The sequence below is a fragment of the Aotus nancymaae genome, unplaced genomic scaffold (genome assembly GCF_030222135.1).
Source record: "Aotus nancymaae isolate 86718 unplaced genomic scaffold, 86718_ANA_hifiasm-v0.15.2.pri h1tg000057l, whole genome shotgun sequence".
Classification (NCBI taxonomy): Eukaryota; Metazoa; Chordata; class Mammalia; order Primates; family Aotidae; genus Aotus; species Aotus nancymaae.
In genome coordinates, this window is record NW_026988471.1 from 68,510,894 (window position 1) to 68,532,453 (window position 21,560).

Consider the following 21,560-nt stretch of genomic DNA (forward strand, 5'->3'; position numbering starts at 1 on the left):
CAAAAGAATTGAATGCAAGGTCTTGAAGAGATAGTTGAACACCCATGTTCATAACTGTAGCAGCATTATTCACAATAGCTAAAAGGTGGAAGCAACCAGTGTCCACGGATGAATGATAAATGTGGCACATATACACAATGGCATATTCCTGAACCTTAACCAGGAAGAAAATTCTGACACACGGTACAACACGAATGAAACTTGAGGACATTCTGCTAAGTGAAATAAGCCAGTCACAGAAGGCCAAATACTGTAATATTCCACTTACATGAGGTACTCAAAGTAGTAAAAGTCACAGAGACAGTAAGTGGAGTGCTGGTTGCCAGAGGCCAGAGAGGGGGGAATTACAGTTGTCATTTAATAGGTACGATTTCAGTTTTACAAGATGAAAAGAGTTATGGGGATGGATGGTGGTGATGGTTGCACATGAAAAATATATTTAACACCACCTAAATGTATATTTAAAAATAATTAAGTCAGTAAATTTTAGGATATGTGTATTTTACATTTCAATATTTAGAAAAAATAAGATTTTGTCCTTGTTAATATACAACATATGGCCCAACACTAGCAGTCCCATTCAGTCCATGTTCAGTCACATGTCCACTATTGAGGGCTGATGGTAACATCTTTACAGCACACTGAGATATACCACAGTTCTTGTGTGCTTGCCGAAGTTGATTTACTGATTGCATTGTTTTAAATTAATTAATTCTCATAAAACAAACTAGAGGCTTAAAAAGATTGCTACTAAAAAAATACCTTGGATCAAAGATAATGCAATCAAAAATGAATAAGAGAACAGCAGAGCTGTCATTCCTATTCCTGGTATACTCTTCACACCTAGTCACATTGAAATGTAGAAACAATCACAATCGAAGAAGTTAACCAAAGTCCTGTTAAGATTATTTAAAATATAGATTTACATCCACTATCATTCATATGAACTTCATCCTAAGTGTATAATGTGACTTCAGATATTAGCTAATGATAGCAGGACATGAATATAACTTACAAATAAGCATACATACATGAAGATATGGCTTTTTTTTTAACTGAGAGCACTATTCTATCCAAAAACTTTAGAGACTACTGCTCTAGACCAACACTGCCCAACAGAATTTGTGATGATGAAATATTCTTACCTGCACTGTCCAAAACTGTAAGCACTAACCACATGTGATGATTAAGCAATCAAAATGTGGCTAGTACATCTGATGAACTTCTATTTTAGATAATTTTTTTTCTTTTCTTTTTTTTTTTGAGATGGAGACTCACTCTGTCACCCAGGCTGGAGTATAGTGACGCGTTCTCAGCTCACTGCAACCTCTGTGTCTGAGTTCAAGTGATTCTCCTGCCTCAGCCTCCCAAATAGCTGGAATTACAGATACCCGCCACCACACCCAGCTAGTTTTTGTATTTTTAATAGAGATGAAGTTTCACCATGTTGGCCAGGCTGGTCTCGAACTCCTGACCTCAGGTGATCCACATGCCTTGGCCTCCCGAAGTGCTGGGATTACAGGTGGTAGGCACTGCACCTGGCCTATTGTAGATAATTTAAATAGCCATATGAGGCTAGTGGGCTACTTTATTGAACAGCACAGCCCTCGGCCATTAGTAAGATTATTACTATTTTAAAAATATATAGTGTCCCAGTAAGCAGTTATTTTTCTGCTTTTTTGTCTTTGGCCATGTTATTCTCTCTGCCTAGAATGTTCTTCTACCTTGTCCATCTAGCAGTAAGTTCTCATTTTTGAAGACACACCTCAAATGTCACCTTTAGCTGACTACTCCCTAAACCACAAAATTCTTGCCTCAGGTCTGTTCCCCAGCCTTTTTACATCGCTCCAGTATAGCACCTGCAGCTATTTGCTCACATATCTGAAGTTCTATGATTATGAGGTCCTCAAGGCACAGCCATGTCTTATTCATCTCTGCATGATGCCTGGCATATAGTGAATGCTCAGTAACATTCACTGAATAAGGCAGTGAATGAACCGACAAACCTTGATCTCTCAATTCATAATGCAATGTTCTTTCCACCACACCAAAATATGGCTCCATAAAATAGACTGGAGGCAAGCCTCTGCTAGCTCACACTGCTAGATGCTACTTTAATAGACAATACGTTTCTACTATCTTTTTTTCTCTTTCAGATGCAGATGTCACAGTTACCTCTTAAGTAGGCTCAGAAGGCATGCATCCTTCGAAGGGTGCAAGATGAAGGTGGTACTAGTCCCCTTTCTGAAGTATCAGTATTCAAATATTGCAAGTTAAAATGACAGCTCTGATACAGTAATATTTTTTGTGTGTTTTGTTAATATTTATCAAACCTTTCTTGTGTACCCTACATGGCGTTTTAGCTATGAAGGTGCAAGTGTATGCCTCCCCCCACATCCTTCCACTCAAAAACCATGTGAAATTGTTGCTCTCTCTTATTATTTCTTATTAAATGTGCTTGACACTTTGTTAGAAAGAAAGAGTTTGACCATGGCAATTGCTTATTCTGGATTTCATTTCTGAATTCTAGATTTGGCTATATTTAGCAAAGCTACAACCGTCATCATGCCCAAAGCCAGGAAGAAGACACCATTCACAAACCACCCCCTGAAAATCTGCAGTTGCCTCTAAAAAACCAGACTTCCCAGCAGGCAAAGACATCTGAAGTAGGAGGGATCAAATTGGTGTTTGCGTCAAGAGAAGGTCTCAGGTGCTTCTAACTAATCTCTCTGCCTGGCATTCAAGGTTCTCCATAAAATTAGTCCTTCCTTTTCTCTCCAATGCACCCTGTGCTCTGGTCAAACGTCCTCATTATCTCCCCTGTTCACAGCTTTCGGTAACACCAGCCATTTCCCTTCTCCACCTGCTTCTGCTTAAGTTTCTAGCCTCTTATCCAACCTTCTGGGACCTTTCTTTCCCCAGACACTCACTAACCCCTTTCCCCACAACTGGCATGGAGCTGAGACACAGGCAGGGAGCTGTGGATTTTTGATATCTATTCATCAGGCATTCAAAAGGCCCAGGGCCACTGAAGAAAGTGAGCAGCAAGCACGTCCAGGGAGCAATGTAAAAGAATTTCATTCTACCACTCCATGTCTTTGTGTCCTTTCCTTGATTCTGGGGAGGAAACGTGTACTGACCAAAATGGTAACACTAAACTAGTCAGTATTCTCAAAGTTCATCATGCTGTTTCACCACTTTACTTTGCCTATGCTATTCTCTCAGCCTGGAAGGTCCTGGCTAACACCCATCTGGAACCCCCATCTGCTGGGCAATTTCTATTCCTGTTCAAACTGCATGTCATCTACAAACCCTCACCCCCAGGCTCTTTCTCTTTATGATAATATCTTTTACCATCTAAGGTATGTCAAAGGCCACGCTTAAGTGCTGGACACTTATCTCAGGTGTTGAGCTCTGTTAAGAGTCAGGCCTATGTCCCATCCATCTTAGGATCTCTGGAATCTAATACAGTGCCTGCCACAAAGAGGCACATTCGTGTATCATATTGATAACACCAACACATTAGAATGATGTGCCTTTAATGGAATTTTTGGTGGTTTCACACACTTTTTTTTTTTTTTTGAGACAAAGTCTCACTCCATTGCCCAGGCTGGAGTGCAATAGCATGATCTCGGCTCACTGTAACCTCTACCTCCCGGGTTCAAGCAATTCTCCTGCCTCAGCCTCCCGAATAGCTGGGATTACAGGCATACGCCACCACACCCGGCTAATTTTGTATTTTTAGTAGAGACAGAGTTTCTCCATGTTGGTCAGCCTGGTCTCGAACTCCCAACCTCAGGTGATCCGCCCACATCAGCCTCCCAAAGCACTGGGATTACAGGTGTGAGCCACCACACCAGCCCTTCACACACATTTTTAAGCCTTACTAGTTTGCTCTGTAGGTAGGAGAATTTATCAAAGTTTATTGATGTGAACATTTGGTAGTTTTCATCAGCCCTAGACCTGGATTCCTTGACTATAGGTTAGAAAACTGCTCTGAGGAGCCATCTAGTCCACCTTATAGCTCTGGAATGTTGTCTTGGACACAGTAAGAAATAAATAAACATTTATTGTTTAAAGCTGAGATATAAGTCCTCGTATAGCTAAGGAAGTATGATAAAAGCACTGTTTCTCAATCCTTCTTTGAACATTGCTCCAATTTTCCCATTGAGCTTATTCTGGAAGCTTAAACCAAATCTTCCCTTGACATCACATGCCCATTAACTTAGACATGATTTAGCATTTCATCATGGCATCTTCGCTGAGAAAGCTAGAAAGAAAATATTCTCCCTGGCACCCAGCCTAGAAATAGCCATATTCCTCTAAACTCGTGACTTAAAGACTTCACTTCCCCCAAACAGCCCCTGCTGGACTAGTTAGTAAAATCAGGCTAGAAAGGCGCTGATGCTAACAGGGGAGATATGGCGGTGCAGCATCCTTTTGTCTTCCCCAGCACCTGCTCCTTGGGGTTCTTGCAATTCCTCATGAAAAAGCACAGGCCAATACCCACACTAGAGAAAAAAGAGATCAGCAGTGGAACGTGGTGGTAATCTGGTCTGTGTTTTGAAGCCTCTCACACCACTCCTCTCTAAACTGCCTGGCCACTGCTCTGGGCACACGTTGTACAACTCCCATGGTCCTTAGACAACTCTGGCTGGAAATGTAGATAGGTCAGCATTTGGGGACTCACAGAGAGGAGAGTCCAGGGAAGAAGCATGGCTACCCAAAACATCTGTTGACCCTTTAAGGAGCTGGTGAGGACTCTGCAAAGAACATCTGGCTCTGTCCCCTAACAATGGGGGAAAGGAATTGCTTCAGATTGCTGTAACTCAACTAGCTTTCACAATGCTCCCACTCCCCTTTAACACACACACACATACACACACGCACACACACTCTCTCTCTCTCTATATATATATACATATATATATATACACACACACACACACACACACACATATGATATATAACATTGCTGGTAAGTAATGGCTACCATTTATTGAACACCTGAAAATGTTAATTACTTTACATATATTGCCTCATTTAATCTTCATGACCAGTCCATTAGGCAGTGGCTCTCAAACTTGACCTTGCATCAGAATCTCTCCAGGAACTTATTAAGCCCCACACCCACAGCCCATGTAGTGAGGCCTGAGAATCTCCATTTCCAACAAGCTCACAGGTGATAAAGATGCTCCACTTTGAGAACCACTGCCACAGGGAAACAGAGATTCAAGAGTGGTTTGGAATGTCTTGACTACAGTTCCACAGCTAGTAAAAAAGAGATCCAGAATGTGAACCTAGATCTCTCTGACTCTACAGTAGCTGGTAAGCATGCTACTGTATATGTGAATATATGCCTCACCTTCCAAATTCACTGGCAGATACTTAAAGGCAGATGTCAATCACACTTCAGACCTCCCTCATCCCTCTCAGAACTTCATAGGGTCTTTGGACTTGGTAGGTGCTACATAAATACTTTGTATACTGGTTCCTACATATCTACACACTTCTAGGAGTCACAAATTCAAACACAACTAAAGCCAAAGAACACAAAAAAGGAAGCACAGCCAGACCTGGTTCTGCGTGATAGTCTCACTTGCTACTCTGTCTTTGCCCATGCTGCCACCATACTAACTCCTACTCACTCTTCAGTCACTTTCTCCAGAAAACAATCCTGGGCTCCCTAAAATTGGGGGCCACTACACCCTAAGTTTACCTCTATGATGGCACTTATCAATCCACTATAACTGGCTATTTTCCAACTCTTAAAGCAGTTGGTAAAGGCCAGCATCTAGTTTAACAGCATACCCCCAGAGCCTAGCACAGTACCTGGCACTTCACAGGCACTCCATAAACTGCTGAATGAATAAATGCAGAGCTACAAGTCCTAAATTCCATGTAAAAATATCACAATACATGATGCACAGTTCTTGAAGATGAATCCCAGGGAAGAGGAAGGCAGCCTAGGTAACAAAGACCAATTTTGCCTGTTCTCCTCCCAATCACTCTTCTCACACTTGGAGAACATGAACCGCTTAGGGCAGCATCATCCGTGAATAGACAACATCCTAGCTGAACAAAATGCTCGTGGGCTATGAGGGGAGAAAAAGTGCTCTGTTGCCCCTGATTTCTCTGATTTCTCTGACACACACTCCTTTTCACCATTTCTCCACCCCACTGTAGTCAAGGGCTTTGGCACAGGGATGAAAGAGACAGATCAGACTCAAGGGTGCGGATCTGGCAGCGGGCACAGAAGCATCTCCCAGCCTGCACCAAAGTCCACAGGAAAGATCCAAAGGGACAGTGACTCAGGCCCCAGATAAAGCCCAGCTAGAGCAGTACTGAGAATGGAAGAGCAATAATTTCACAAGGACATTAACTGTCAGACATCTTTTTTTTAAATCGTGTTTTTAAAGTACAGGCTTCAACTCTACTCCCAGAAAATCCCAGAAAACTGGGCCCTGCTGAATCCAGTGCTTACACAAGCTGAGAGCCAAACACAGCTTCTTCCTCTTCCAAACCCACCCATCAGCCTGCAACACTTACCATGACAAGCATTTCCCAGGGCCAGGTCAGGACCCTTGCTTCAACTTTAGCTTGCAAAAGGCCCCTTTTTAAAGATGCCTCTTAGCTTTCTCTCTTCCCTTGCTAATAAAACTGTTCCCTACCACCACGTTGCAGTAATAGAGACTCTCCCTTCCTCTAACCCCTCTCAGTCTATAACACAACCTACAGCAGGTTGGCCCCATCCAATTAGTCTGAATTGCTTCATGCCAAGGAAATTGCTGCTTTTATTAAAAATAAAAGCACACTAGACGGGCAATGGGCTGTGAAAAGTATGAGTCTGGCATAATTATGAAGGTCGAGGTTAAGGTTACCAAAAGAGATATGCAAAGATTTCCCAAAAGCCTGGGGGAATAAAGATGTATATCTACATGAGTATAGATACACAGATGAAACACAGAGGAAATTTACGCAGCAGATCTAAATAACATCCTCCCTGATAGCGAAAAAACAAAATCAGAGCCACTCTCAAGTAATTTTTCTTTTGGTTAAAAAAACAAAAACAAAACCTAAAGCAAGGGGAAGAGGGGCCTGCTAGATTGAGTTCAAAATAACCACATTTGTTTTATATAATTTCTGTTATCTTTGCTATATCCTGGGGACCTGATTACAGTTGGGTCAGGAAACAAACTTAGTGAAATCCACCAAGAGCCCCTTGGAAAAACACAGTCACATTCTCTGAAAATCCTCTCTTCCTTCCAATGCCTGCTCATGGAAGTGGGAAAGTTGGGTAGGAGAAGGAGAAAACCCTCTCTTCTTAAAAGTCCCCCCATCCCCACCCTTCAGCCTTCACATCAAGATTTTAAGTTTTAGGAGGATGACAAGCCCATTGCCTTTGGCATGAAGCTTTACACTTCCACACATACGTTTTCTTGTGTGATCCTCAAAATTCGGATTCTTAATATTAAAAAAATAAAAATAAAAGGCCACTAAGGTAAACAATTTCGGCAACCTCCCCACACCCCCATAAGCCCAGTCACTTTCAAATCTCAATTTTAAATCTCTCAAGGACAATGACTCACAGGGCAAGTGAAGGGGGAAGGGGGGGTCAACTGGTCAAAGCCCATTCATACATGCAACAACTAGAAACCACAGTCTTGCCGCATCAGCACAAGATTTTAATTTACGGCGCATTGAGCTCCGCCGTACCTTCCGCCAACACCTCGTCCACTGTGACTTGCTGTCGCCCAATGCCAAAGACTCTTCCGATGTAGCCACTGCCCAGGCCCGAGGTGCTGCCCCCTCCTCCGCTGGAGCCGGAGCCCAGGCCAGAGCCGCCCTGCTCTCGCCGGGAGTCGAAAAACTTCTTCATCTTGCGAATAGGAAGCAGCAAAGCAAAATACCGATGGTTTCTAGATTTTTTTTTTTTTTTTTTAAGAAAAGAGATCCAAGGATTTCTTCTTGGATTTCAGCTCGGAGAGGAGCCACCCGAATCCGGCCGTGGGGGTGGGGGCTTAGGGAGGATGCCTATAGGAATATGCGTGTCAATCGCGCGGCGGGTCCCCTCCTCCTCCAGAGAGCGATTCGTGTAAGTTTAAACCTGTGATGACAGAGGAAGAGAGAGAGGATGAATCAGTAACACACTTAAAAATTCAACCGCTGAGTCCTAGGGGGAGCAAAAGCCATCATCCCGGGGAAACGCTTCATGCATTTTCCTGGCAAGAAAAACCCCGGGGCTGAAAACGCGACCCTGGCCCCAGAACCCAGGACCCCCCGATCCGGGAGCTCTGAGAAAGGAGGGATCCGAGCTGCACGGGCAGCGCTGACCCTGCCGGGCACTGCCTCCCGCTCCTCCCGGGCTCCCCGCCGCCCCTCGAGGAGGCATCCTGGCAGCACCCACTTGAGACGGCTCGGCGGCCGGCGCCCAGCTACCAGCCCCGCGACATTGTCACGGCCGCCGGGCCGGCCTGCGACGCAGAGAGGAGGCGGCGCTGCAGCGAGAGCCGGGGCCGCGCTCGGCGCCTGCCCGCCCGCCAGCTGATCCCGGGAGCGCCAGGCGGAGACTGACCCGCCGCCCCTCCCCCGCGCGCGCTCCCGCCCGGCTCCATCCACCCAACCAGGAAGTGAACCGCCGCCGGAAGTGCCCCTCGGGGCGGCGCGGCGAGGGACCGAGCCCTCTCCTGCAACCGCTGTTCTGTCGCCACAGATGAGGAGTCGACGGCGAGAAGGGGAACGGGGGGAAGGGGTTCTCAGTGCAGAGAGAGTTCTGGAAAAAATTGTTGATATCGGTCGAGCCGCAGGGCAAGCTGGGAAAGGTAGTTCGGCGCAGTCCGGCTGCTGGACTACAACTCCCAGCATGCTCCTGGAAGAGCGGGCTAGGCGGCAGCGGTGGCCTCCACGGCCTCGAGAGGTTTGTGGGGTGGCGCGTATGTGGGGACTCGGCAACTTAATAAACACATCCCGTGAAGAAACTGCTAACGACGAGGTTTCCCCCTGCTGTATGTTCCACCCTCCTGGAGCCATCTTATTTGTGGCCTGGCCTCCTGGCACAAGGGATTCTGGAGGCTGTGGTTTCCGAAAGGATAGAGACTGACACCTGAAGGACGCGGCTTAACCGCTTAGCCCCGAGCGGGTCCTATGGGGTTTCCCGACGTCACCTGGGCTGAAATGGAAGCGAGAAGTGATCGGGAACGTTGTGCTGGCAGTTGGATCCGGCTGCACTGGAGCGCCAGCCTTAAAATAAGTAAAACCGATGCCCTTCCGCCCCTAACCTCAAAAGCTGCTTTTGCTTCTAGATGTTATTGAGAGCCGGCTCTGCGGTCAGCTCTGAGCTAGGCGCTGTGAGAATGCTCAGTAAGACTATCTCGTCTGGAAATGTACAGGCGAGATTCAAACCGAGAAACTGCCAAGGATTGTCTGCAGAGGAGATCCTAGGATACCAAAGACCCAGCCCGTTGGCTTGACCGCAAACTCTGGGGCTCTTCAGCCCATGCTGCCCCTTAATTCTTCCTCCTTTGCTGACGCTGTGGGTGCGCCCCATAGCCTGACCTTCACTAACCCCCTTGCACACAAGAACGCTAACCCTAAACTGATCAGTTATTTATTTTTCACTTCAAGATTCTTCCATTGATGCTTATGTTTCCCTGATACCGTTTTAAGTGCTGAGGGTAGGGGTGAACTGTGTGATTTGAATCTGCCAAATGCAGACGATTTGGAAGGCCAGTTGGTACACTTTTCCAACCCTAGATTTCCTGATCGATGATGCTGAAGGTAGTGAGTGACAAGTCTCTGACAAAAACAAACAAAAAACCTATGATTTATTAATATGATTTTTCTAACCCCTGAATATGGGCTATTTTTCATCTCCACCCACTCTTCCCACTCCCAGTGCTTGTCGCAGAATTTTTTTCAGCGGGCATTTGAGTAGAGAAGGGTGCCCCAGGGAAAAAAATGGTTCTTGCTTTCTCGAATCTGAATATTGAGCTGAGCTGTGACTGGGCTAACAGTGGCGTTTGTTGTTGTTGCTGCTGCTGCTGTTGTTTCAAGTAGTGCCATTGTAATTCAACTCCCTGGGTAGAGATAGCATCTTTTCTTCTGGAGAGTCAGTGTTGTCAACTCAGTTCACAAATTCATGCAGCCACCTCCAGGGTGAAATGCAGCACCTGTTCCCTCAAACTAAGCCCAGGAAGGCATGTTCTCTGCACTTTCCTTAAAAGGCCAGATTTCTGTCTAAGGAAGTTTGAAACAGATCTTAAAATAGATGAGAAAGCTCATTTGGAATTAGACTCGTTGACCCCCATCTTTCTCAGCACCTATTCGTCTTGACTGTTTTTTTTGTTTGTTTGTTTGTTTTTTTAAAGAAAAAGCTCTGCTAGGTCCTAAAATCAGTCTAGTGCTATCTCAGTTTTTACTTTTATAGACTTTCCTGGTACCAGACTAGGGCAGGTTTACACAAATCTCCAGTCTTAATTCAGTGATATAAAAACTCCCAATAGACTTAAGGTAGCTAACATGCACTTATTGATCATCCACGTTAATGCTTTGATCAGAATCTGAGGGAAGAGGTTTAAAAAACAAAAAATAGATGATTAGATTCCTTGCCCTCCATTCCCTCACGGACTAACAGCAATTATAATGACAAATCCAGTTTTTCATGCTTTATACATATTAAGTATGTAATGCTCACAACAATGCTATGAAATAAAATGAATAAAAATACTCATAGGTGGGTAAACAAATCAGATTAGTGACTTGCCCAAAGTCACACAGTAAATAGCAAAGCCAAGATTCAAACCCAAACATTTTAGCTTCAGAACCCACTTCTTACCTGGCTATACTAAACTGTCTACTTAGAGAGAGCAAACATTAACTGATTAAAAGACTTGAGAGTAGTTAGAAACCTGTGCACAAGCAGCATAGGACCAGGAGACAGGAAACCTCTGCCACTTCATAGCTGGGACCCTAGACCACTTATGTCACTGGGCTTATTTTCTCAGCTATAAAACTAGAGCTCTTACAACTCTTACTAATTTTTTAGTTCCTGAGTTCAAAATAATGAACAGATCAGCCACTATCATCTCAAAAGTATCACACTTACTTTCTGTATAATTTGTCCCACTCTGCTTTGCGTTCCTATTCAACTTTTAATATATATTGATGTCTCAACCAAATACATCAAAGCTAGAGAACGGTCTTCTACTTATCTCCTTGAGCAGCCAGTATAATAGTTTATGTAGAGTGTGTTCTTACCAGTACTTAAATAAAGTAAATAACTGACTTGAAATTAAATGTGACACAAAAGAGAGCTATCTGAGTAAGGTGGAAAGACTGAAGTATCATAGATGAGTTTTGAACTAGATGTGGAAGATACTACGGATAAATACTCAAAGTGAGTGGGAAAGAAACTGGCATTTGCTATTGTTACAATACCCATTATAAGACTGCAGGAACAGACTCTTTGTGGCAATAAGATGCCAAATTATAAACAAGACCTAAGGCTATGTCAGGCAAGGATTAAGTCACACATCGCTACACTTAAAGAGTATGTTTTTCTTTTTCTCTGGTAGCTAAATAGACACTGGCCTAGAGATGAGCAATATTGAAACAATTGTTTCTCACTGACCACCAGATGCCAGCTAACTAACTGTATCCCCCCAACCCCTGTTCCACAAGCCATAACTACCACTTTGATTGGACAAGAGACTGATTTCAGTAACATCCTAGTAAGAGACCACCAACCACAGACGGGTTCTGGCTGGTTTTTCAGAGGCTGTGCACTGAGTGCCTTCATGTCCTCTGCTTCATCTAATTGTAATACATTTAAATGTTAAATCTCCACCCCAAAGAGAACATAAGACATATGTAACGTGCACAGTTTACTAACTATGAATCCATGTACTGCCCCCCACTTTGTGAATAATCAAATAACTTCTTAAATATGTATTCTTAGCCAACTCATTTGGCATAAATTCCCATTCCACTCTTTCCTTCCTCTAAATGCCTGCTTTCAGTCTCTGCCAGAGTCTACACTTCCCAGACTGTCAGGATCACCAACCTGCAGGCTGCAACCCTTTATAAAAAATAAAGTTCGGCCAGGCACAGTGACTCATGCCTGTAATCCCAGTACTTTGGGAGGCCAAGGTGGGTGGATCACCTGAGGTTGGGAGTTCGAGACCAGCCTGACCAACATGGAGGAAACCCCATCTCTACTAAAAATGCAAAATTAGCCAGGTGTCGTTGCAGGCTCCTGTAATCCCAGCTACTCGGGAAGCTGAGGCAGGAGAATCACTTGAACCCAGGAAGTGGAGGTTGTGGTGAGCCAAGATTGCGCCATTGCACTCCAGCCTGGGCAACATGAGCAAAACTCCATCTCAAAAAAAAAAAAGGAAAAGAAAAAGAAAAGAAAGGAAATAAAGCTCTCCTCTCCAAATTTATAAACCTTGGGATTCTTCAGTTAACACTGTGTATCTTCTATATGCCAGTTACTGAATTAAAAACCTAACATATTATCTTGTTTTATTGTTATATTTTTGTTTTATTTTATTTATTTATTTTGAGACAGAGTCTCACTTTGTAGCCCAAGCTGTATCGCAGTGGTGTGACCTCGGCCCCCTGCAACCTCTGCCTCCCAGGCTCAAGAAATTCTTATGCCTCAGCCTCCTGAGTAGCTGGGACTACAGGTACGCGCCACCATGCCTGGCTAATTTTTTGTATTTCAGTGGAGACAGGGTTTCACCATGTTGCCCAGGGTGGTCTCAAACTCCTGAGCCCAGGCGATCCACCCACTTCGGCCTCCCAAAGTGCTGGGATTACAGGCATAAGCCACCATGCCCAGCCTATTTTTATTTTTTAAAGTAATTATGTAAAAAATAGAGATGGGGTCTCATTTTGTTGCCCAGGCTGGCCTCAAACTCCTACGTTCAGGTGATCCTCCCACCTTGGCCTCCTAAAGTGCTGAGATTACAGGTGTGAGCCACCCTGCCTAGCCAATATTATTTTATTTAATCTTCATGGTTGCATGCCTACAAAGTAGACAGCATTATCTATTTTATCAAAGAAAATACTGTTATAATATTATTCCCAATTTTATAGATGTACAATGAAGATTTTGTTAGTAGCTAATGAACTGTATGGTTTGTTAGGTTTGAAGGAAATTATTTGACCTGTGGTACAGCTAAGTCATGCCACCATAAACCCAGTTATAGCAAAAGTGTGCTGTATCTTTGAGGAAATCAAAGGGAAGAAGACTACCATTAATTAAAATCCTTAAGTAAGTCAAGCACTATATTCAGTATTTAATCATACCATTTAACCTTCACAATACATCTATGAGGTGTGCATTACTTTTATCAGTGTGGAAACAGGCTGAGCAGGTTCAGTCTGTCAACTGTTGCTACAAAACAGCTAGAAAAGGGCAGAGCCAAAACTGACCTCAAAACCCACATCATTTTCATTATGTCATGTAGGCCTTCTATGTTGCTGTCTTTTAGCGAAGTGGAACTTGTTAGAAATGCAAATTTTAGGGCCCCATCCAAACCTACTGAGTAAGAGGGAGGGACAGAAGCAGCAGTTTCTGTTCACAAACCATCCAGGTAATTCTAATACACATTCAAGTTTGAGAACCACTGTTTAGCCGAATCGAACTTGTAAGAACCATGTTCTTTCTTTAAAAATGGCATTTCTTGGCCAGGCGCAGTGGCTCACGCCTGTAATCCCAGCACTTTGGGAGGCCGAGGCTGGTGGATCACTTGAGGTCAGGAGTTCGATACCAGCCTGGCCAACATGGTGAAACCCCATCTCTACTAAAAATACAAAAATTAGCCGGGCATGGTGTCATGCACCTGTAATCCCAGCTACTCGGGAGGCTAAGGCACAAGAATTGCTTGAATCTGGGAGGCAGAGGTTGCAGTGAGCCAAGATCACACCGCTGCACTCCATCCTGGGAGACAGTAAGACTCCATCTCAAAAAAAAAAAAAAAAATCATTTCTTGTTTAAAAAAAAAAACCTTTTAATTTTCCTTTTTTAACTGAGCCTTGTCTTGTCTTCTTATTTTCCACTTGATTTTGGTTTTGGATTTTGTTTAGGAAAGTAATTATGTGCTCATTGAAGAAAGTAGATAGGAGAAAATAAAAATCAGTTACAATTCTACCACTCAGCAATAACTGCTATGACATTTTGATCAATTTCCTTTTAGCATTTTTCCATATATAAGTACATTTCTTACTATATTAGATCACGTTATATATTTAATATTTTTTCATTTAATGGTTTCCCATTTTATTGTATATTCTCTAAAAACATTCTTTTAGTGGCTGCTTAATAATCGGTGCTTTACTGTCAAATGTTTTATTTTAAAATATTACTTTTTATATTGATTAGAATGAATATTCTCTTGTATTCTCTTGTGTGCTTCTTTGATTTTCTTTCTTCTTCTTCTTCTTCTTTTTTTTTCAAGACAGGGTCTCTCTCTGTTGCCCAGGTTGGAGTGCAGTGGTGCAATCTCAGCTCACTGCAGCCTCAACCTTCTAGGCTCAAGCAGTCTTCTCACCTTAGCCTTCGAGTAGCTAAGACTACTGGCTCACCACACCTGGCTTTTGGTGTTGTATTTTTATAGAGACAGGGTTTCACCATGTTGCCCAGGCTGGTCTTGAACTCCTGAACTCAAGCAATCCACACTCATCAGGCTCCCAAAGTGCTGAGATTAAAGGTGTGAGCCACTGTGCCTGGCCTGATTTTCTTTTTTTTTTTTTCGAAGATGGATTCTCACTCTGTCGCCCAGGCTGGAATACAATGGCGCGATCTCGGCTCACTACAACCTCCACCTCCCAGGTTCAAGCAATTCGCCACCCTCAGCCTCCCAAGTAGCTGGGATTACAGGCACCTGCCATCATACCCTACTAATTTTCGTAGAGACTGAGTTTCCCCATGTTGGCCAGGCTGGTCTTGAACTCCTGACCTCAGGTGATCCACCTGCCTCAGCCTCCCAAATGCTAGGATTACAGGCGTGAGTCACCGTGCCCAGCCGCCTGATTTTCTTTCTAAAGCTACGTTTTTACAAATGGAATAACTGGGTCAAAGGTATGAATGTTTTTACAGCTAGAAAGCCAAAGTACCTTCTAGGAAATTGATGTTTATTTGTTCTCCACTCACTGATCCAGCAAACAAATATTTATTAAGCACCATGTGCTTGCTAGACTTTAGAAAGTTTATTACAATAAACAAAATAGTTACACTGTTTGCCCTCAAGGAGCTTTTGGTGGTTTTGTTTTTTTCTTTTTTCTTTGAGACAGGGTCTTGCTCTGTCACCGAGGCTGGAATGCAGAGGCAAGATCATAACCTGAGGCTATCAAGGGATCCACCCACCTCAGCTTCCTGTGTAACTGGTGCACAGCACCACACCCAGCTAATTATTTCTTAATTTTTTGTAGGGACAGGGTGTTGCTTTGTTGCCTAGGCTGATCTTGAACACCCAGCCTCAAGCAGTCCTCCTACCTCAGCCTCCCAAAGTGTTGGGATTACAGGTATGAACCATTGTATCTGGCTAGAACTTTTGATCTTAAAAGAAGGCATTAAATCCTAAGTATATCCATACCGTTGCCAACACTGAGTTTGTGCAGTTTAAAAAGAAACCCATTTCATTTTGTTGGGTAGGAATGGTGTTTATTGTTATCATTGTTTAAATTAGTGAGGTTGAACAATTTTTCATGTTCATTTATTTATTCATCAGTTGTTTATTAAGCATCTATTATATGCTAAAACAATGCTAGCCACTGGAAATATTATAAAGAAAATGGACATGTGTTTTCCTTTACAGATTTTATAATCTATTAATTATTGGATGTGTATATTTCTTCATTTCTAAATTATATTCTTTTCCATTTTTCTATTGGAACTTTTTTCTTTCAGAATTGATTTGAGTGCTTCTTTATTCAATCAGTATGTAATGAACTACCATGTACTAAGCAATATGGTGCAAAACAAGATAAACAAAGTTTCTCCTCCTGGAGAGCTTATGTTGTGGTCAGGGCAAAGAGAACACAATAAATAAGTCAAGAAAAATGTCAGAGAGTGATTAATGGTATGCAAATAGTTATACTAGAGTGATGTGATAGTGTCTGAATGACAACTTGAGATTGGATATTCAATTCTGCATATGTTAATTATGTTAATTAAAACCTATTTTCACATAAATGGAAATTTTTTTTTCTCCAGTTTGATGTTAACTTTTTTTTTTTTGGATGAAGGGTTGTTTTTAAAACTTTTTTTCCTGATTGATAATACATAATCATTTTGTAACATTTGGAAATATCTAAAAGCAGAAAAAAAATAAACCTCAGTTGCTTTCATTACTTATAAGTAAACCCTATCAACAGGTAGGTACATGGATATCCTTTCTGCCTTTTTCGGGGGTGTGTGTGTGTGTGTGTGTAATTTTAGTTGATAGAGAATATAGTCTATTACAACTTGTTTTTTTCACTATGTGTAAAGGAGCTCTGTCAGATGCTGGGAATAAAAATGATAAAATTATAAACAAAAATAGGCATGAGATTTGCCTATTTAAAAATCATAGATTTCTTTAACTGGCAAGGGGAGGGGCCATGGAAGCAGAAGGGTGGTTAGGACATAAATGTTAATCAAGTAATCACACAAATATATTTAAAATTAGAAGGTATAGATTTTATCTCATTAACCATTGTAACCCCAACACATAAAACAGTATTGGGAATCAGTGGTTTACTTTCATTCATTCATATTTTTCATTCTCTTATAAGTATAAAAATATTCTCTGTATTTGTGATTATGTCCATTTCTTGTTCCTAATTTTGTATATTTATGTTTTCTCCCATTTTATTTTTATTAGACCAACTGTTTGTTGACCTACCTTCTTTCCTTCCTTCCTTCCTTTCCTTCTTTCTTTCTTTTTTTTTTTGCTAAATATAATACACTTAAATAAGAGCAGAGAGCAGAGAGCCAAAGGTTATCACAATATAAGGAAAGGTTCTGACAATAAAGATAGAACCCAAAACACGCCAACAGGAAAAATGAAACAAAGAAGAAAAAGACAATATGGGGAGAAGAAAACTTTGAGAAATCTACTATCGAGCTTCTCTGAGAAAGATCAGATAAAACAGAAATGCTGGGCATGGTGACATAAGACTGTAGTCCCTGCTTCTCCACAGGCTGAAGTGGGAGGATCTCGAGCCCAGTTTGAGGTTGTAGTGTGCTGTTATCATGCCTGTGAACTGCCACTGCACTTTAGCCTGGGAGACATAGCAAGACCCTGTGTCAATAATAATAATTTTAAAAATCTCTTAAAAACTAACAGAGAATCAGAGTTCTTTTAAATTAAAAATATGATAGCAAAAATGAAACTCAGTAAAATGCTAAGAAAATAAAGTTAGAAAATATCCTAAAGCATGTATAGCCAAAAGGCCAAAAGAAGGCAAAAAAATAAGAAAGGATAAGAAAATTAGAAAGCCAGCCCTGGACATCTGGGAAACGGGGGTGGAAATGAATTAAATAATTCTTTTATATATTTTGTGAACTAAAGAGCATGAGGTTCCACACTGAAAGTGCTCACTAAGCAGAGTGCAATGGACAAAACCAGAACCACACCAAGGCACATGGTGACAAAACTTCAGAAGACTGAGGACATAAGGAAGATCTTTCAAGTGCCCAGGAGGAAATGAGGTTTCACATAAAGGATCCAGAATCAGAATGGCATCTGATTTCTCAGTAGCAATGCATGAAACTGAAAGACAATGGAATAATGTCTTTAAAATCTGAGGGAAAATTACCTCCAACATAGATTCTCATACCCATCCAAATTAGTAGTAAAGCATGGGGTTAAATGTATCTCAGACACATACATTTCAAAATATTTATCTTCCATGTACATTTTCTAAGAAGCTTTCAGAAGATGAAACCGTTTCCACCAAAACAAGGGCATAAACCAAGAAAGCTTTTGTTTGTTTGTTTTTAAGTGAATAGCAGAAGGAACAACTGAAAATTGAATGGTGGGGAAGGGTAATAAGCTAACACTATAGTTACGGCTTCCTAATTTTCCTTAACTGTAGAGTACACCTAACATTTACTTACTATGTGCCAGTCACTATTCTAGGTGCTTTACATATATGGTATCAATCAGTTAATCCTCACAACAGCCCTTTCAGTTAGATTCTTGCATAGAGTAGGTGTCAGTAAGTATTACTCTTGACAGTATACAATAGTTATTAATTGGACAAATTGAATTAAACTTCCTGCGGCAGACCGTATTTTTCAAAACTTACTGCAACAATATGTTCAATCCCACATGCACTTCCAAAAACCCCACCCCCGACCTCAATCAAGAGACGGCATCTATGTCTTCTCCCCTTAAACACAGATAGACTTCTTGGATAGGTTTCTGTGACTGCACCTCTAAAGTAATGCTATGTTGGCCAGGTGCAATGGCTCACACCTGTAATCCCAGCACTTTGGGAGGCTGAGGCAGGCGGATCACTTGAGGTCAGGAGTTCAAGACCAGCCTGGCCAACATGGTGAAACCCTGTGTCTACTAGAAATACAAAAATTAGTCGAGTGTTGTGGTATGCACCTGTAATCCCAGCTACTCAGGAGGCTGAGGCAGGAGAATTGCTTGATCCTGGGAGGCGGAGGTTGCAGTGACCTGAGATTGCACCACCGCACTCTAGCCTGGGTGACAGAGCAAAACTCTGTCTCAAAACAAACAAATACACAAAAATAAATCAAGTAATGCTATATGACTTTCAAAATTGCATCTTGAAAGGTAGTACAGCTTCCATCTAGCTCTCTTGCTCAGAATATGTGCCTTTGGAGCATATAAGTACATGAAACTACCATGCGGTAGAGATCACGTGAACAGACCACATAAAAATAGAGAGTCCAAGGAGGCCTGGCTGTTCCAGCCCCAGCAATTTGCGTTTTCTCTGTCTCAGTGCCAGACATGTGAATGATTCTCAAGCCCTCAAGATGACTGTGGCATGATCCCTGTCTCATAGCAGCCAGGTGATAAATCTGAGTGGAATCACCTAGCTGAGCCCAGTTACTCACCAGAATCATGAGACAACAACAACACATGGTTTCACACCCCAGAATTGTGGGTGTTATTTTTTGGAGCGATAGACGAGCAGAATATTTCCAGATAAAAGTGGGTTTTAGCCTAGACTTCTGAATCTCCCGTCCCTATACTCATTTAAATGCCCCAAAGCATGTAAAGAAGGGAATTTTATTTTATTTTTTATGTATTTATTTTTTGAGACGGGGTCTTGCTCTGTCACCAGGCCAAGAGGGGAATTTTTATCCTGAGTGGCAAGTCTCCTCTCTAATACTGTAGCTGAATCCAAAGCTTATAGACACAAGTGATAAAAAAAAAAAAAAAAAAAAAAAAAATAGATTAATTGATTGGGCTGGGTGCGGTGGCTCATGCCTGTAATCCCAGCACTTTGGGAGGCCGAGGCAGGCGGATTGCCTGAGCTTAGGAGTTTGCAACCAGCCTGAGCAACACGGTGAAACCCCATCTCTACTAAAATACAAAAAATCAGCCAGGCATGGCGGTGTGTGCCTGTAATCCCAGCTACTTGGGAGGCTGAGGCAGGAGAATTGCATGAACCTGGGAGGCAGAGGTTGCAGTGAGCCGAGATCGAACCACTGCACTCCAGCCTGGGCAACAGACCGAGACTCCATCTAAAAAAAAAAAAAAAAAAATTAATTGGATTTTATCAAAATTAAGAACGCTTCAAAAAACACTTAAGAAAACAAAAAGACAACCCACAGAATGGGAGAAAACATGTGCGATCATATATTGTACTCAGAATATATAAAGAACTCTTATAACTCAGCAATAAAAAGCAACAAATAAGCTAATTTAAAATGCACGGACCCTTTTCCCAAGATGGCGCCGAAAGCGAAGAAGGAAGCTTCTGCCCCTCCTAAAGCCGAAGCTAAAGCGAAGGCTTTAAAGGCCAAGAAGGCAGTGTTGAAAGGTGTCCACAGCCACAAAATAAAGAAGATCCGCATGTCACCCACCTTCCGGCGGCCCCAGACACTGCGACTCCGGAGGCAGCCCAAATATCCTCGGAAGAGCGCCCCCAGGAGAAACAAACTTGACCACTATGCTATCATCAAGTTTCCGCTGACCACTGAGTCTGCCATGAAGAAGATAGAAGACAACAACACACTTGTGTTCATTGTGGATGTTAAAGTCAACAAGCACCAGATCAAACAGGCTGTGAAGAAGCTCTTTGACATTGATGTGGCCAAGGTCAACACCCTGATTCGGCCTGATGGAGAGAAGAAGGCATATGTTTGACTGGCTCCTGATTACGATGCTTTGGATGTTGCCAACAAAATTGGGATCATCTAAACTGAGTCCAGCTGGCCAATTCTAAATATATGTATATCTTTTCACCATAAAAAAAAATAATAAAATAAAATGCACAAAAGATCTGAACAGGCATTTCTGCTAAAAAGGTACACACATGGCCAATAAACACATGAAAAGATGCTAAACATCATTAATTATTAGGGAAATGCATACCAAAACCACAATGAGATATTACTTTACAGCCATTAGGGTTGCTGTAATTGAAAAATACAGACAATAACAAGTGTTGACAAAGATGCAGAGTAACTGGAACTCTCATACAATGCTGGTAGAAATGTAAAATGTGCAACTGGTAGAAAACAGTTTGCCAGTTTCTCAAAAGGTTAAACAGTGTCACTATATGACCCAGCATTCCAGTCTTAATAATATACCCAAGAAGAATAAAAGCATATGTCTGTAAAAAAAAACTTAAACATAAATGTTGATAGCAGCATTATTCATAATACCCAAAAACTGGAAACAACCAAAATGTCCAATAACTGATGAGTGGATATACAAAATATAGAATATTCATACAATGCAATATTATTGCACAATAAAAAACAATTAAGTACTGATACATGCTACAACATGGATGAATCTTTAAAGCATTATGCTAAGTGAAAGAAGCCAGTAACAAAGGACCACATATAATATAAAATATCAGGCTGGGTGTGGTGGCTCATGCCTGTAATCCCAGCATTTTGGGATGCCAAGGTGGGAGGGTCACTTGAGGCCAGGAGTTCAAGACCAACCTCACCAACATCCTGTCTCTACTAAAAATACAAATATTAGCCAGGTGTGGTGGTGCACACCTTGTAGTTCCAGCTACTCAGGATGCTGAGGCATGAGAATCACTTGAACCTAGGAGGTGGAGGTGAGCTGAGATCACAACACTGCATTTCAGCCTGAGCGATAGAGTGAGACTCTGTCTCAATAAAATAAAATACAGTAAAATAAAATAAAATAAGCAACTCTATAGAGACAGAAAGTAGATTAGTAGTTGCCTAGAGCTGAGGAGGCGGGGGGTGGGGGGCGGTGGTGAGGGGAGGAAATCATAGTGACTGCTAACAGTTACAACACTTCTTTTTGAGGTGATACAAATGTTCCAAAATTGATTGATTGATTGTGGTGATGGTTGCACAACTCTGTGAATATACAAAAAACTAT

At 42.1% G+C, this 21,560-nt stretch overlaps 2 protein-coding genes across 13 annotated transcripts in view; one reads left to right on the forward strand and one right to left on the reverse strand.

Moving 5' to 3' along the window:
• Positions 1-8,777, reverse strand: part of AAK1 (AP2 associated kinase 1) — a 176,117-nt gene extending 167,340 nt beyond the window's left edge. For 3 of the 12 annotated variants that reach the window (XM_064364200.1, XM_064364201.1, XM_064364197.1), the window contains exon 1: positions 7,717-8,262. In XM_064364200.1, the coding sequence (XP_064220270.1) occupies positions 7,717-7,879 (163 nt within the window). In that variant the 5' untranslated portion in view covers positions 7,880-8,262. Of the gene's footprint in view, positions 1-7,716; positions 8,263-8,407; positions 8,474-8,624 lie in introns of those variants that run through there. The other 9 variants (XM_012433931.2, XM_012433932.3, XM_012433930.2 and 6 more) reach the window with 5 other exon arrangements.
• Positions 8,778-19,656: 10,879 nt separating this feature from the next.
• LOC135269734 (large ribosomal subunit protein uL23-like) lies at positions 19,657-21,402 on the forward strand. The gene has a single exon (XM_064364294.1). It carries the CDS (start codon positions 19,920-19,922, stop codon positions 20,334-20,336), a length of 417 nt encoding a protein of 138 aa, XP_064220364.1. The 5' UTR covers positions 19,657-19,919; the 3' UTR covers positions 20,337-21,402.
• Positions 21,403-21,560: the final 158 nt, after the last annotated feature.

Bases quoted from the DNA above. Each gene is read 5' to 3' on its own strand.
- LOC135269734 (XM_064364294.1), top strand. From the start codon at position 19,920: ATGGCGCCGAAAGCGAAGAAGGAAGCTTCTGCCCCTCCTAAAGCCGAA.